Source organism: Artemia franciscana, unplaced genomic scaffold (genome assembly GCF_032884065.1).
Source record: "Artemia franciscana unplaced genomic scaffold, ASM3288406v1 Scaffold_1805, whole genome shotgun sequence".
Lineage (NCBI taxonomy): Eukaryota > Metazoa > Arthropoda > Branchiopoda > Anostraca > Artemiidae > Artemia > Artemia franciscana.
Genome location: NW_027062964.1, coordinates 21,500 through 37,011, shown reverse-complemented (window position 1 = coordinate 37,011; position 15,512 = coordinate 21,500). Strand labels below are relative to the sequence as shown.

Genomic DNA, 15,512 nt, shown 5'->3' with positions numbered 1-15,512 from the left:
TATTTGCAAACCACTGGTGTAACAGCCTTTTAATGGTTATCAAAACATTTTGGTAATGAAGTGTATATATTGTATGGTGCAATGTATCGCTTTGTGGATAAATAAATCTGGTATACACGCTATAGATTTCATCTCTCAAAACAAAATTTATCTAAGAAATACATAAATTGGGTATTAAAATCATACATCCATCCAATTAAAAAAATAATATCTCTTAATTCTTGAGAGTGTCCTATTTTGTTTTCGCTAAGGTTATATTTTCCAAACAAATAACTTGGAATATGAAAAAGAAATGGTATTTAATTTCTGAAACACGAATTCTATGATACTGAATTGGTATTTCGTATTTTTCTAAATTACGTAAATACTAAAATATCTATTTTAGAAAGTAACGTCGTTAAGTTTTTTTTGCTTTTTTTTTCGGGTTTTGAAAGTGTATTTTAGAGCTTTCGAAACAATCTATGTGAAATTATAACAATCTAATGATATCATCTAATTTCTAGCTCGTACCGCCTTTCCATTTAACAATAGGTGAAAAACAAAAAAAAACTTATACCAGCAAAACTTTGAACTTTGAGAGAGAGAGGGGGGGAGGGAGAGATAGGGAGGGGGAGAGAGGGATGGAGAGAGAGAGATATAGAGAAAGAGGAAGAGAGAGAGAAAGAAAGAGGGAGAGAGAGAAAGAAAGAAAGAATGGAATGAAGGAGTTTATCCTTTGTTCGCTTATGAATTAAATGTATAAACTCAACAATTTCTTTTAAAGGGTTATCTCCCAGTTGCAGAAATTAGCTTAAATGAACGACATAGCATGGTAGTATTTGCTTTTCGTTATTAATAATAATCATTGCTCCTCTTCCTAGATCATCCTTCCCAACGCGAAGCGAGTCGTATCCAGGCCCCAGCGTGGTGCTGCCTCCAACATCCCGTGACCTCCCTGCTAATATCTTACAGAGTATCAGGGCCTTCACACTACCAGCATATTCTAAAGCTGTTTCAGGGAATTCTGAAAAGTAATGACCATACTTTGTTCGCCTTATGTAAGAGCTTTGAAAATTATTACTGAGGATTGAATCGATATTTTTTTCAACTGGAGTACCATGGAATGCTAAAATCGGCTTGGCTTCTTCTGCACCAGGTCCGTATTTCACAGCAAACTGTTTTGAGGTCTCCAAAAACTGTAATTCTAATACAGGGTTTATCACATAAGTTACTTTCACGACTTCTCTATTTTTGCACAAGCGGCAGAACTGTGCCTCAGCAACGCGAAAATGATAGTCCAGTTCATTTGATGGATCAAAGGATCTACTTGGATGAATTTCATATTTCTGAAACTTAGCCGATGGTATACTTCCAACAGGCACTCCCATTTGAGTAGCTTTGTAATTAATGACATATCTAGGATATGCTTGACGTGGATCGTAAATGACAAACTCATCAAATAACACTCCACCATCATTTTTTGTACCACGAGGAGCAAAAAGTGAGTCATAACCTAAGCTTCTGATGGTTCCCAAATTCATTGCATATTGAGGAGTAGAAACCTTCATTTCTTTTCCAAGCAAAACATCGCATAATATAAGTATATTTGATCCTTTTGTATAGATTTGTTGCGCACTCTTGCTAGAATCAGTGGCAAAGTAAATACCACAGCCAAACATTCGCTGTTTGGCATCATTGCCCGGTAGTCGGAAGCCATTATTAATAATTTTCTTACAAGATTCAGCATTTGTACCATGAAATTTTTCCCGTGAATTTGAAGGTTCAAATAAATTGGCTTGACATGAGTGAAAAGCTTCAAGCAAATTTGCGTTAAAAACCTCTTGAGCTGATGTAACCTCAGGGTGCCAGCTATGAGCAGGTTGGATGAACTTTGTCTCTAACATCAACAAAGACGGAGGACGAGGGATCCAAACCGGATACTTTAAACCTTGTTGTCTCATTTCGATACTCAAGGGCCTTTTGCTTGGCAATTTCTTGGTAAGTTTCAAGCTGACGTTTTCGTATTTCTGAAAAAAAGATTTGTTTAAACATTTTTAATTGTTTATCTACTTTGTTTAAGCATACATTCTTGTTTCAGAGTTTTAACTAACAGTTTTTGAAATCAGTTTGCTTTTATTTGTTATTCAGTTGAATACTGAATAACAGTTTGCTTGGCAATTTCTTGGTACGTTTCAAGCTGACGTTTTCGTATTTCTAAAAAAAGGTTTGTTTTAAACATTTTTAATTGTTCATCTACTTTGTTTAAGTATACATTCTTGTTTGAGAGTTTTGAATGTTATTCAGTTGAAAACTGAATAACATTTTGCTTGACAATTTCTTGGTACGTATGAAGCTGACGTTTTTGTATTTCTGATAAAAAGGTTTGTTTAAACATTTTTAATTGTACATCTAGTTTGTTTAAGTATACATTCTTGTTTCAGAGTTTTAACTAACAGTTTTTGAAATCAGTTTGCTTTTATTTGTTATTAAGTTGAAAACTGAATAACAGTTTGCTTGGCAATTTCTTGGTACGTTTCAAGCTGACGTTTTCGTATTTATAAAAAAAAAGTTGTTTAAACATTTTAATTGTTCAACTACTTTGTTTAAGTATACATTCTTGTTTCAGAGTTTTAACTAACAGTTTTTGAAATCGCTTTTATTTTCTTTCATAATTTTAGAAATGACCAGTAAAGTGACAAGATTGCAAATTCAGGTAAACTTGTATATAAAAACAAACAAAAAGAACGTATAAAATATCCAATGCCATAATTTCATCCAAATCCTGGGGGTGGGGAGATAAAGTTGGAGCTAATTTTCCAAATCAAGTGAAAATGACAGTGAAAACTGAAAAAAGAGCCATATTGTACCATAAAGGTAAATGTATACTAAAGAAAACTGACCCGTTATTTGGATGCTTGAAGTATGCAGGCTTATCTTAGTTTTTATAAGATTTTTGAAGAAACAAAATTTCATCTGAGGGGGGACACGAGGGGTTTAGGGGGGAGTCTGGAAGGACCATTTCACACACAGACTGGCCCCATATCAAATTACGCCCCTGAAGGCACTCCAGAGATAAATAAACAAAATAAAATACAGTAGTATTTATATACACTATTTTAGAGTTTCAAATCTCTGATCAGCATAACAAAAACATTACACGTATAACTAACATTTTCCATGATCCCTAGTGGGCCAATCTTGAGTAATACAATAAAAAAAATCTCTGCTGTCTACAACTAAAATATTAATCTAGCTCAGTGCTTCTTAAACTTTTGTAATTTCCGACCCCATTTATGATTACGAGTTTCTTAACGACCCCAACAAATATTAAAGAAAAATAGGCTAATGTTTTTTGATGATATATTTATTAGATAACAATATACATATGCATATGAAAATATGTAAATTTAGAATTCGTTTTGAAACATATAAAAATATAAAATTGAAATTTGTACAAAATACTATTTTACAAAATAACAAAATAAAATAAATATTTTTATTATAGTTTCAAAAACAAAAGTGGATTCTGACCGTCTTAATTCTCTCGAATATATCCAAGTAGTTGAGTGGTAAATATTAAATTAAAGCCTACGTTAAAAACTTAATGAGATGGATGTGCCTGTTTTTTATTGCTTAACAAATCAAATCTTGGTGTAATGTTTGAAACTGCTGGACGTAAGACCTCTTCAACATTTTTATCGCTGAACGATATTGGGATTTAATGTGCGTTAAAGCTGAGAAAGTAACTTCACATAAATATGTGGTGTTGAATGGTAGAAGTACATTTAACGCCATATCGGTGATAGTGGGAAATTCACTTCTAAATCCGATCCAGAATTCAGTCAAGGGCTTTTTTTGGAATTGTAGTTTTAAGTTTACACGATTGTTTTTTTCACACGAAAGCTTAGCAAATTCCTCTTGAGCTTTAAGTGGCAGATGGTCAATATCACTTAAGCCAATCCAAAACGGCTTTTGAATCCAAACTAATTTTTGTAAATTAATATTTAACATAAAATACGTCCGGAACTGCATTTCTAGCGCTTTTAAGTGATCTACAATTGTTTTTGCAATACAAGTTTTACAATGAATTTTCTCAACTACAAAATTGTTGACACTGGATATTATTTCGAACGAAATTTTTTCGACCCTACTTTTCCAAATGCTGATCTTTTTAATAAAACTTTTGATTTTATCGGTTGAAGTAAATATATCGCAATTTTTTCCTTGAAGAGACAAGTTAAGACCGTTTAACTTCGCAAAAATATCTGACAAATGACATAGCTCGGATAGCGACAAGTCATTTTGAAAAAAAGCAGCAAATTCACATTTACGTTTCAGTTAAAAATATTTTGATCTCGTCCTTTAATAACAATAATCTTTTTAAACTTTGACCTCTTGACAACCATCTTACTTCTGTATGTAATAACAAAGTTGTGTAGTTTGAATCCGTATCCTTACAGAGATTTGAAAACAAGTGACTGTTAAGAGCATGGCTCTTGATAAAATTTATGACCTTAACAGCATCCTGAAGCACATCATTCAATTATGGTGCTATCAATCAATTAATAAGGTCCCGTCGGTCGCGAAAGGGTTAAACTGACAAATTAGGAATAACATGCACTTCGTTCACAATCATACAATGGCTAAATGAAAATAACACGAAATGTTTATATAGTCTCTTAGAAATAACACTTAGAAATTTTGTTGATAATATTTATCAGGATTATTTCAGTTATAAAAGATTGACAAAAAAAAATCTACGTTTTTTATAAATTTTATAACATCTTCTGATTCATAGTAAATTTATACAAATATTATAATGATCGGAATAGAAATGCTGGTATATACAGTCTTTCCGAACCAGAAGTTTTTATGATATATTTATCTACGATGATTACTATTTTTCTTTATTACAATAATTTTACAAGTTAAAAAACATTTTTTGTTAAATTGTATTTTTATCACTCGCGACCCCATAATTTTGCTACGCGACCCCAAATGGGGTCGCGACCCACAGATTAAGAAGCCCTGATCTAGCTTGATATGCAAAATAAACAATCAAGAGAGATAAAACTCTACAAAAAGAAAACTTCAAAACGAGACGACGGCCAGTAGAATTAAAAGACTAAAACAACACGGATATTTCGCCTGTATAAAACAAGGCGTCTTCAGCACAAGATAGAAAATTAAAAGAAAACTAATCTAAAAACAAATAAAAACCACCACCACATATAATAAATACAATTGTCGCTACTTATCCACGTAGGGAAAAGCAGCTATGCGAGTTACTTCAATGAGAATCAAAGAGCAACTGAGGAAAAATAAATGAAAATTGAAACTTAGTTAATTATTCTGTTGCGAAATAATCCTCTTGTAAGCTAACATTGAAGCAACTCTTTTTGGTCTAGTGGGTAATCTTCTCTCCTGGTGATTGTGTAAAATTTTAATTCCCCCATCGACTATTGGTTCATTTTTAAAAGAATATCATAAATTGGGTCAATATTTAAATTTCCTGTGTCTCTATTTATTGAAATATTAGCAAATATATGTTTTTAATTTCTATAGCCTCCCTCGCCCACTGAGAAAAGCCTCTATCTTTGGAAATAGCTGTAGCCTCATCAAATTGTATAAAATGTTCAGGATAAAAGAATGTGTGTTCAGTTAGAGCCGAAACAAAAGGGAGGCTTTCTTAATTGTAGGGTTTTTTCTATTGAGTTGCGATGCTCAATAAATCTTTCAGTAAATTTTTGGTGAGTTCTAACAATATAAAACTTTCCACAGGAACAAGGAATTTTATATACCCCACTAATTAAATCTCCCCGGGTTAAATCCTTCCCAGAATTAAGAAAACTACCTAATGGTCTCACTGATTGGAAACAAGTATCAATGTTATGTTTACCCAAAACTCTTTTAAGCATCTCCCCCGAAGTAGGTACATAAGGTAAAGAAATGAAACTTTTCGGTAAGTTTAATTCTGTGCACTGTGAAACCCCAATAACCCTATTGTTGTGTTTAATGCGTCTATTTTTTATTATTTTATCAATGAATTTAATCGGGTAGCTATTACAAAATAAAATATCCCTCAAATATAACAATTCAGAATCTAAAAACTCCCGGGAACAAATTCTGAAAGCTCTATCCACCAGTGCAATCATAACCCCTCCTTTCACTGAGATAGGGTGGCAAGAGTGAAAGTTCAAATACCTATCACTGTGGGTAGGCTTTCTATAAACTGAAAAAAGTAAATGGAACTCTCTTTTGATCAATAAGATATCCAGAAAAGGTAGTTTATCACTTTCTTCAAGCTCCACTGTAAATTTTACGTTTTTGTCAAAACTATTTAAATGTTTATGGAAAAGGTCTAAAGACTCTAAACCGTGTTTCCAAATGCAGACCACATCATCCATGAATCTGCCCCAGAAACAAGTAGAGAGCCTAAAACTGTGTATGGCGGAGGTTTCAATAGATTCCATGAAGAGATTTGCCAACAAAGGGGAGAGAGATGCACCCATAGCCAAACCAAACACCTGTTTATAAAATTCACCTAGAGGTGAATCAAAACGAGGGGTTGTGATTGCACTGGTGGATAGAGCTTTCAGAATTTGTTTCCGGGAGTTTTTAGATTCTGAATTGTTATATTTGAGGGATATTTTATTTTGTAATGGCTACCCGATTAAATTCATTGATAAAATAATAAAAAATATACGCATTAAACACAATAATAAGGCTATTGGGGTTTCACAGCGCACATAATTAAACTTACCGAAACGTTTCATTTCTTTACCTTATGTACCTACTTTGGGGGAGATGCTTAAAAGAGTTTTGGGTAAACATAACATTGATACTTGTTTCCAATCAGTGAGACCATTAGGTAGTTTTCTTAATTCTGGGAAGGATTTAACCCGGGGAGATTTAATTAGTGGGGTATATAAAATTCCTTGTTCCTGTGGAAAGTTTTATATTGTTAGAACTCACCAAAAATTTACTGAAAGATTTATTGAGCATCGCAACTCAATAGAAAAAACCCTACAATTAAGAAAGCCTCCCTTTTGTTTCGGCTCTAACTGAACACACATTCTTTTATCCTGAACATTTTATACAATTTGATGAGGGTACAGCTATTTCCAAAGATAGAGGCTTTTCGCAGTGGGCGAGGGAGGCTATAGCAATTAAAAAACATATATTTGCTAATATTTCAATAAATAGAGACACAGGAAATTTAAATATTGACCCAATTTATGATATTCTTTTAAAAAATGAACCAATAGTCGATGGGGGGATTAAAATTTTACACAATCACCAGGGGAGAAGATTACCCACTAGACCAAAAAGAGTTGCTTCAATGTTAGCTTACAAGAGGATTATTTCGCAACAGAATAATTAACTAAGTTTCAATTTTCATTAATTTTTCCTCAGTTGCTCTTTGATTCTCATTGAAGTAACTCGCATAGCTGCTTTTCCCTACGTGGATAAGTAGCGACAATTGTATTTATTATATTTGGTGGTGGTTTTTATTTGTTTTTAGATTAGTTTTCTTTTAATTTTCTATTTTGTGCTGAAGACGCCTTGTTTTATACAGGCGAAATATCCGCGTTGTTTTAGTCTTTTAATTCTACTGGCCGTCGTCTCGTTTTGAAGTTTTCTTTTTGTAGAGTTTTATCTCTCTCGATTGTTTATTGTCATGTCTGGCCAGTTCGGCTTAAGAACTTTCATTGATATTCAAAGTTTGTTTTCAATTTCGTGTCAGATATCAAACATGTGTTTAATGGTATATGCGTTTGCTTTTTTTTTATTTAGTGTATATTTGAGGAAACCGTCTCTAATTTCTTGGAAACTGAAGGATAATTCAAATGTTTCCGAGAATATTAATTTTTTTATCTTCTTTTAATTTGCTTTACATTGAGGATAACATGAAAGAGCCAATTATGCTGAAAGGGCAAAATGTTTATGCAAGGCAATATTCAGTGGGGATGGTTGGTAAGTTCCCCCCCCCCCCTCCCCCAAAAAAGGAATGGTCTGGCGAGTGAAAAAGTAAAAATAAACAAATATAAAAAATTTCTGATTCGTTTTGAAAAGTTTTGACAGAATTTTGAAATTATTCAAAATTCCTTGGGAAACGGAGGCAAAATGATTCTAATCGGACTTTCAATATTGTGGTTTCGTTCCTATACTCAATCGTATTTTGTTTTACAGTTTCTGGGAATGTTTTAAGCTATTCAATGTTTTAAAGTGACGTATTTATAGTTCTGAAAAATAGTACTTGAAGTTCTATACTCTTTGTTTATATCGTCACCGTTTTAGCAAAAAATAATATTATTTGCTTTCTGAAATCGCAAAGCTTTTTTTTGCTTAGTTTTACTCCCTAAGAGCGTTCGGTAAAATTCAGAAAAGACTGTTGGTTTTGTAGAAACAATTGTTGGTTTTGTAGTCTTACTGTTGACAAAAAATATATATACCGTTGGCAATAACAAAGTAGGTATGGCAGTGGCAGTTCTTGCCTCTACTGAGCCCGGAACAAAATATTGACAAGTGCCCCTCCCCTATCCCCCACAAAATTTTCAGGCAAAATTTCAACAGTATTTAAATTGTTAGCAAAATTATTTCCAATTCATTTGTCAATTATTAATTATGTTCACTATTTTATTTTTAATTTATTTTAATATTATTGATTAATGAATAATTCACTAATTACTTTTATTTATTAATTGCGCCCTCAATTTTATTTTAATACAAGTGAAATTCTAAAAATAAAACTGATTATAACTGTTGGATTATTTATTTGAAATTTCAACCCCCTAAAATGTATCAACTCGTGGCAAGTGCCCCTTCTATCCTTCCCCTAGAACAGACTCTGAGGCACAGTAGTGCTGGATAAAGTATAAGAAATTTATGTTCATTCTGATGTTTTTGCTTAGATGCACAATTTAACAATTCAAAGCAGAAGCTCGAAATTTTGGGGAATAATCTTAAACCTTATAAAATAGGCCGTTCCAATATTAAATAATGTGATTTGTAAAAAAAAAGTGGGTGCTTGAAATAGATTGAAATCATAGCTTTAATCCTTCCACTGTCTGTGGTTCATCTCCTCCAGGTGGTGTGTCCACACCACCCTGACTGTGTGTCCACACAGTCCTATTCAAGCGAACGAGGGTATTTGCAAGTGTTATAAATCCAGGCTGCAAAGAATATCAGGACACTCCAACCTAAAAATCAACCTGAGTATAAAGCAGTTTTTGCCTTTATATACTTTGCTTTCAAATACCAGCTTTTCCGGTGGTGTACAAATAAGTTATAGGGAAAAAACTTTTTAAAGAATGATTGTTCCTCTCTAAAGTACGTGTCTTATAAGAAAATATTCCGAATTAAAGAGCATTATAATACAGTTGTTTTTCAAAAGAGAGAGAGGGAGAGAGAGAGAGAGAGAGAGAGAGAGAGAGAGAGAGAGAGAGAGAGAGAGAGAGAGATAGAGAAAGAGAGAGAGAGAGAGAGAGAGAGAGAGAGCGAGCGAGAGAGAGAGAGAGATAAAGAGCATTACATTTTACATTGAAGGTATAAATACAGGATTATCTCAAGGGTTTACAAGTTTCTGCATGCATCTGTACCGCAATGATGATTTTGCTAAGTTTTCTCACGAAAAGAACTTTGTTGTTAAGCTTAATTTAATAGTAAAAAGCTGTTTGCAATAAAATACTTCTCAAATTTCAAACATTTAGTCCTAGTTAGATTAGCATCCAAATAATTTTTTTTTCTAAGTTCAAAGCAAAACAAATAAAGGTAATGAACTATCGAGAATTTACCTGTATCTGATTTATTCTTTTCTTCGCAGATCTTGTTGCATATAAGGCACTGAGATGGTGTAATGCAAGGGTCACCACATAAATTTGGGCAATAGTGACCACACTTAACTTTCTGGCTACATGGTTCTTGGCATACCAGCTTACCGCTTAATAATAAAATGAAATATTATTAGCAGATACAGATGGGAAGCATAAGGAAAAATCGTTTTGCTGATTTAAATAAAAATAATGTGTAAATTATTAAACTATGCTGCTAAACATCATTTTGATATGTAGTTGATACAGTCGAAGAGAGAGAGAGAGAGAGAGAGAGAGAGAGAGAGAGAGAGAGAGAGAGAGAGAGATTATTTCCAAGATTCTCGGAGCTAAGTATGCTTTGATTTAGTCAGTTTGCATCTGTGATGCATTTTGGAAAGCCAATTATAACTTATTTCTGGATATTCACATCGCCCCACTTTTTCAAAACCTGTTTGGTCATAAGTCGGTCTTTCTGAAATTTAACTACAAAGATTTTTTAAAGTAGTCCCTTGGTTACTCTGTGGAATACTCTTAAGGAATCTTTAAGCAACAGAAACTAAAAAAATAATCAATTGTGTGGCATCAGTTATGCATATAACCCGCACAATTGCCTCAAGTAAGTCTTGAGCTAGGGGTGCTGGAAATTTTTAGTTCTTGTTGCGGCTAGTCTCCTTACCTTTTATGAGGTAAACAGTATCACACAAATGTGATTATTGGGTTAGAATTCACTTTAAGAGTCTGTCAACTCCAAATTCCTGTTTGATGGAAACCTCCGTTTTAAAGACGACAGTAAATAGAATAAACACTACACAATTTCAATATATTAAGAAACACGTCAGCAGAGACAAATCTACAGCCTTTTGAAAAGGGGAGGGGAGCAAGAGGGGTTCATATCTGGATAGTCAGGGGGCATGGGCTGTATAAATTTTTTTATCCGAATTATTGGCAGGGGGCAACTACCCCCTAATGCCCTCCCATACGACGCCCCTGCACAAGTTTTCTTCTCCTTGATAATATTAGAAGACCTCATCGTTTAAACTAGTAGTCTATTTTTCTTATATATATTGTTTTGAGGCGAAGCAGGCATAAGTTTTCGCGAGGATATAAGTAAATGAATTAATGAATTTTATTTCCCATTGAAAGCAATACGTCTCTAGTGGAGTAATTTAAAAAAAATAATCAAACAAATAAAAGAAAAACGCACAAGACAACAAATAAAAACTAATATTGCAAATTATCCCACAATTAATTTCCCACTAAACTTCTACTGAACTTCCTCAACCTTTTCTGCACAGCCGCGTACGGGCCGGCTATGCTTCAATAGCTACTAAACACTGTTGCTTTTCCTCGGAGGTAAGTACAACAGAAATAGGCAAAATCAGAAAAAGTAAGAACTTATTTAGGATTTATTATTAACTAAAAAAAAGAACAAAAATGAAAAGAGTTCCAGTACATGTTGTGGTAGCTTTTAAAGACACGAGCATACTGTAAGCCTTCCAAACTTTGCTGGCAAAGTCTTCTACAAAAGAAAAACTCGTTGACTTAATTTCACAACCAATAGGTAGACCAAGAAACACTATATTAGATGAAGGTTAGGTAAAGAGGTAAAGGATACGGCACTAGACCCTTAAAGTCTAACCAGCGGTGCTGATCTCCGTCTCAAGACCCTTCCACCAGGAAGTGCAATAGGGGATGGAGCCAGCCATCCTGTGCTTTCACACACCCTTCCTGCTTATCTTCCCCAGTTCCTCCAGGTACCCATTTAGAGCTGGGTCAACTCTGGCTGAGCTTACAGAATCACGGCGCTGACCCGCGTTCGAAATCAAATAATTGGATACACTAGGATTTGAAACATCGCCCTTCGGACAAAGGATTCCGAATCTAGCGCAAAGTTTCCGAGAGTGAAACCTTCAAAGATGAAGGTTTAACTCTCGTGGGATCTAGTTTTACATCTTGACCGAGACTGCTTCCCTTATCAATGAAAGCAAATACCTCAGTTTTACTTTCATTGAAAAGAGAGCCAATTTTCTCATGTAAACCTTTCAGTGCCAAAACAAATCTCTTCAAAATGGGAAAAAGAACAACTTATATCAAAATAACATCAACATAACTCCAAAAAGAAAAATCTAGACCGTCATACCGAAAACTAGATTTAGCCACATGCTGAGCTTCAACTACACTGCTGTTAAAAGAAAGTAATGAAGAGATAGCTCCTTGAAAAATATCTTTTAGACTGGGATAACAATGGAAAAAAAATGTCTCACTTAGAAGACTAATCTTAATTTTTATTTTAAGTTTTCGATAAAAATTACGAAGAGTAAAAACTATCGACTCATTGAGATCACAGTCATATGTACTCGACAGCAAATGACTATGAAGACCCGAAGCGACCGTTCGAATTACACCCGATCCCTGAACCCGCAAATACAATACATTTTGCAGTCCGCTCATACGCCATGAGGATTCTCCAAATGAGGTGATGCCTATGCTCTCTATTACTGCCCTTTTTGAACCCAAACTGGTTGCTGGGTGTATAACACACTCGGCTTATCTCATCAATAACAAGTATTTGAAAATGTATTGATATGGCAGGAGCAGTTAAAGGGCTTGTATGGCGAAGGTCAGATCGTTTACTATTTCCATTGATTTTAAAAAGTCTCCAGATTAGTGAATAATTTTAATACGAACACTGTTTACCAGTACCCTACCGCTCATTATCGAGCTTAAGCCTGAGGTAGCCTGCAACAAGTGGCAGGGTACTTTATTCTTAGACGGTATTTGTAACAAATAGAATGGTAAGTGGGAATTCTATATCCCAAACTTATTTCCAAACCCAACGATTATCACTACTGAATGGGAAGCTAGGCTTACTTGAAACAGAACGGAGCATAATCGACATAGTTAAGTAGTCAGAAACGCTAATTCCATTGTTACTGCGTGAAGAGGGGGAAATTGTAATCGAATTTTTTGAAAGGCAAAAGTTAAAATGGATGTAAACTCACTATTATGGAGTATTTAAATGCCAGGTTGTTATTCACGACAGTAAGTTGAGGATAAACTAAAAATAATCTCTGTATTAAAGTTTTTGGCATCATTAAGGTCGTAGCTCATATCTACTACTGCTACCAACAACTCAACGCAGCACCAAGCCGCCTGAGGCTACGTACGCTCCTCCTTCATCCCAATCTATTAAATGCCTCCCTCTTTACACCCTCCCAGGAAGTTCCCAGTTCCTTTAAATCTTTCTTTCTGACATCTTCCCACCCCAAACGAGGGCAACCTACTTTTCGCTTAGCCCTAAACGGTTGGCCGAAAAAAAAATCTTTGGTAATCCTGTCAACCCTAGCAATCTCAATCTTTCTTTCATGATGGCCCTAGAAAGTGGGACTGAGCCACATTTGTCGTTTAGCCTACAGTTTGAAATTCGGTTAGTCAGCCGGATACCCAGAACAATCCGTAGGCAATTTCTCTAGAAAACATCTAGTAAATCTTCATCTACTTTTTGGAGTGCCCATGCTCCAGAGCCGTATTTGACCACTGTTATCACTGTGCCTTCCAATATTATCATCTTGGTTTGCATGCTTATCCTCTTACTCTTTCAAACTTTTTTTAACTGTGAAAAAAAAAACCTGAGCCTTAACAACCTAGCTCATATCGCCTGAAACGATAACAGGAAGACCTTGTTACTGTGATTCTGTCACCGCACTTAGAAGCTTACTACAGGCTATGCTGAGCTTTCGCTCAGAATTTGAGCTACACTTATCCATTGGCATGTCCGTAGAGAAAACAGCAACATCTAGCAATTGACTTAATACAAGGAAATCAAAAAATTTCTCTAGAAATCGGCCTAGGTTGGAGTTTGGCCCGTTTAAGCACAGTAACGCCACCACATAAAAAGTCATCCTCATCAAATAAATTCAACAGAAAGTTTCTGTTTTAGCTGACTTAAAAAACTAACGATATTTAATTTCCAATCATGCCCTGACAGGATGGAGGTAGGGAGAAGTAACCATTTTTAAGGGTTGCGAGATAGATTATCCATTTCGTAAAATTTTGAATTGGCGTTAAAAATATATCGTACTTAATTGTCAGTTTGGTTTGTATTTGTATTTTTCATTCATCTTGAACACATGTTAATGCACTGTAGTTTCCTGTTTTATCCGACTTAAATATTATTTGGTCATACTCTCCATTAGCAAGATTTGTTCCAATATTAGAAATGTAATTTGAATGTAAAATGGAAATTCAAGCGTCGTCAAGGAGGGTAAAGCTGTATTTTCAATTTTGCTCCGTCAAAAAAAATTCGACAAAGGTTTTTTTCAGTTTTACTTTAAATTATTTTTTTCTGTTTGTACAATTTTGTGAATAGGACTAGGGCCACAAATTTGCTGTTTAAGATTTTATATTTTCGTTTGAGCCACTGACTCTTTGACTTTTTTTTATATTTTGTAAAACTTAATCATTTTAAGGTTCAGCTACGACTGTAATTGAAGAAGAACCTAGTGGCGTTAATACAAGAAAATTTAAAAGGGCAGTGATTAAATGATTTTCTAAATCTACTGGAGGGGGAGGTGTTTTTTATTAAAAAAGGTATTTTCAATGAAAATACAAAAAAAATCAGAATCTTAGTGGGGTAACATGCATTGGAGCAATTGCCTCCATTACTGGGAATTGAAACCTATGGTGGAATCTAGTAAAACAATTGGAACGGTAATTAAAAAGTGACGATGTATAACATAACTGAATTTTACCTGACTAACGATGAATCACCAGTGTGTTTTGAAGAAGAAGAGCCAGGAATAGAAAAAGGAAACCTATCGAGGCTTCCAATCATTTTTTCTATCCAGGAAACCTAGGATAGAAAAGGGGCGTTAATGTACAATTGTCCTTGTTTAAAAAAATATAAATTAATAATTTTTGGTGATATCAGAGTCTATTTATGATACCGATAAGGCGATGCAATACCTTGAAGGATCACCTTATCTCGTCTATTACCAACTTGTTTAAGTTTGTGTGGCCAAACTATTTAAAATTAACAAGGTGTTCTTACCACAATTTTACAGGCTGGATAGGAGATTTGAATAAACGACAGAAAACTAAAACCCGACACCTTTTGTCCTTGAAATTTTAGAAAAACCATTCAACGTCTCCTGTTTTGGGCTGGAGATAATAGATACTACTATTTAATGAAACGTAAAAAAAAGTGTACATTTTGTTTCTACTATTAAACAGAGACAAATTTTCCTCTGGGAATCTCTAAAACTATTCTAGCATACCAAGTAGTAAAAGGCTAAAAATCAGCTATTAGGGCATGTGGCCCTAATTGGTACAAATGCTAGAATCAGCGGTGGCCCTGTGGTACGAAAACTGGTGGAATTGGTACAAATACTGATGACATCGGTACTAATATAAACTCAAAGGATATAATATTTGAACAATTCGGATGCATCGGAAGTTCCGTGCAGAACTGGAATTCTTTGTGATGCCACAAACTTTGATTGAAATTGGTGATAAGAAACACCGAGGAGTTGTCTTTTTCATCAGATTTCATACTAAAACAGCAAATTCTCAGCAGCTTTCGATTGTTTCGATTAGTCTCCTAAGAGACTCTGCTATTGAACCTTTGGTCTACGATATGGGTAGCCGATACTAAGTCTTGCAGTGATTTTAAGGCACCACATTGCAAAATATTGAATCAAAGAAAAATTTCACAATACT

At 34.4% G+C, this 15,512-nt stretch overlaps 1 protein-coding gene across 1 annotated transcript in view; it reads right to left on the bottom strand.

The window, feature by feature from the left end:
* Nucleotides 1-1,737: 1,737 nt before the first annotated feature.
* The window catches only part of LOC136042702 (NFX1-type zinc finger-containing protein 1-like), a gene marked incomplete at its 5' end in the record, with an annotated part of 35,228 nt that continues 21,453 nt past the window's right edge, over nucleotides 1,738-15,512 (bottom strand). The window contains 3 exon segments of the mRNA XM_065727665.1: nucleotides 1,738-2,006; nucleotides 9,777-9,922; nucleotides 14,546-14,646. Of these exon segments, the coding sequence (XP_065583737.1) occupies nucleotides 1,849-2,006; nucleotides 9,777-9,922; nucleotides 14,546-14,646 (405 nt within the window). The 3' untranslated portion in view covers nucleotides 1,738-1,848.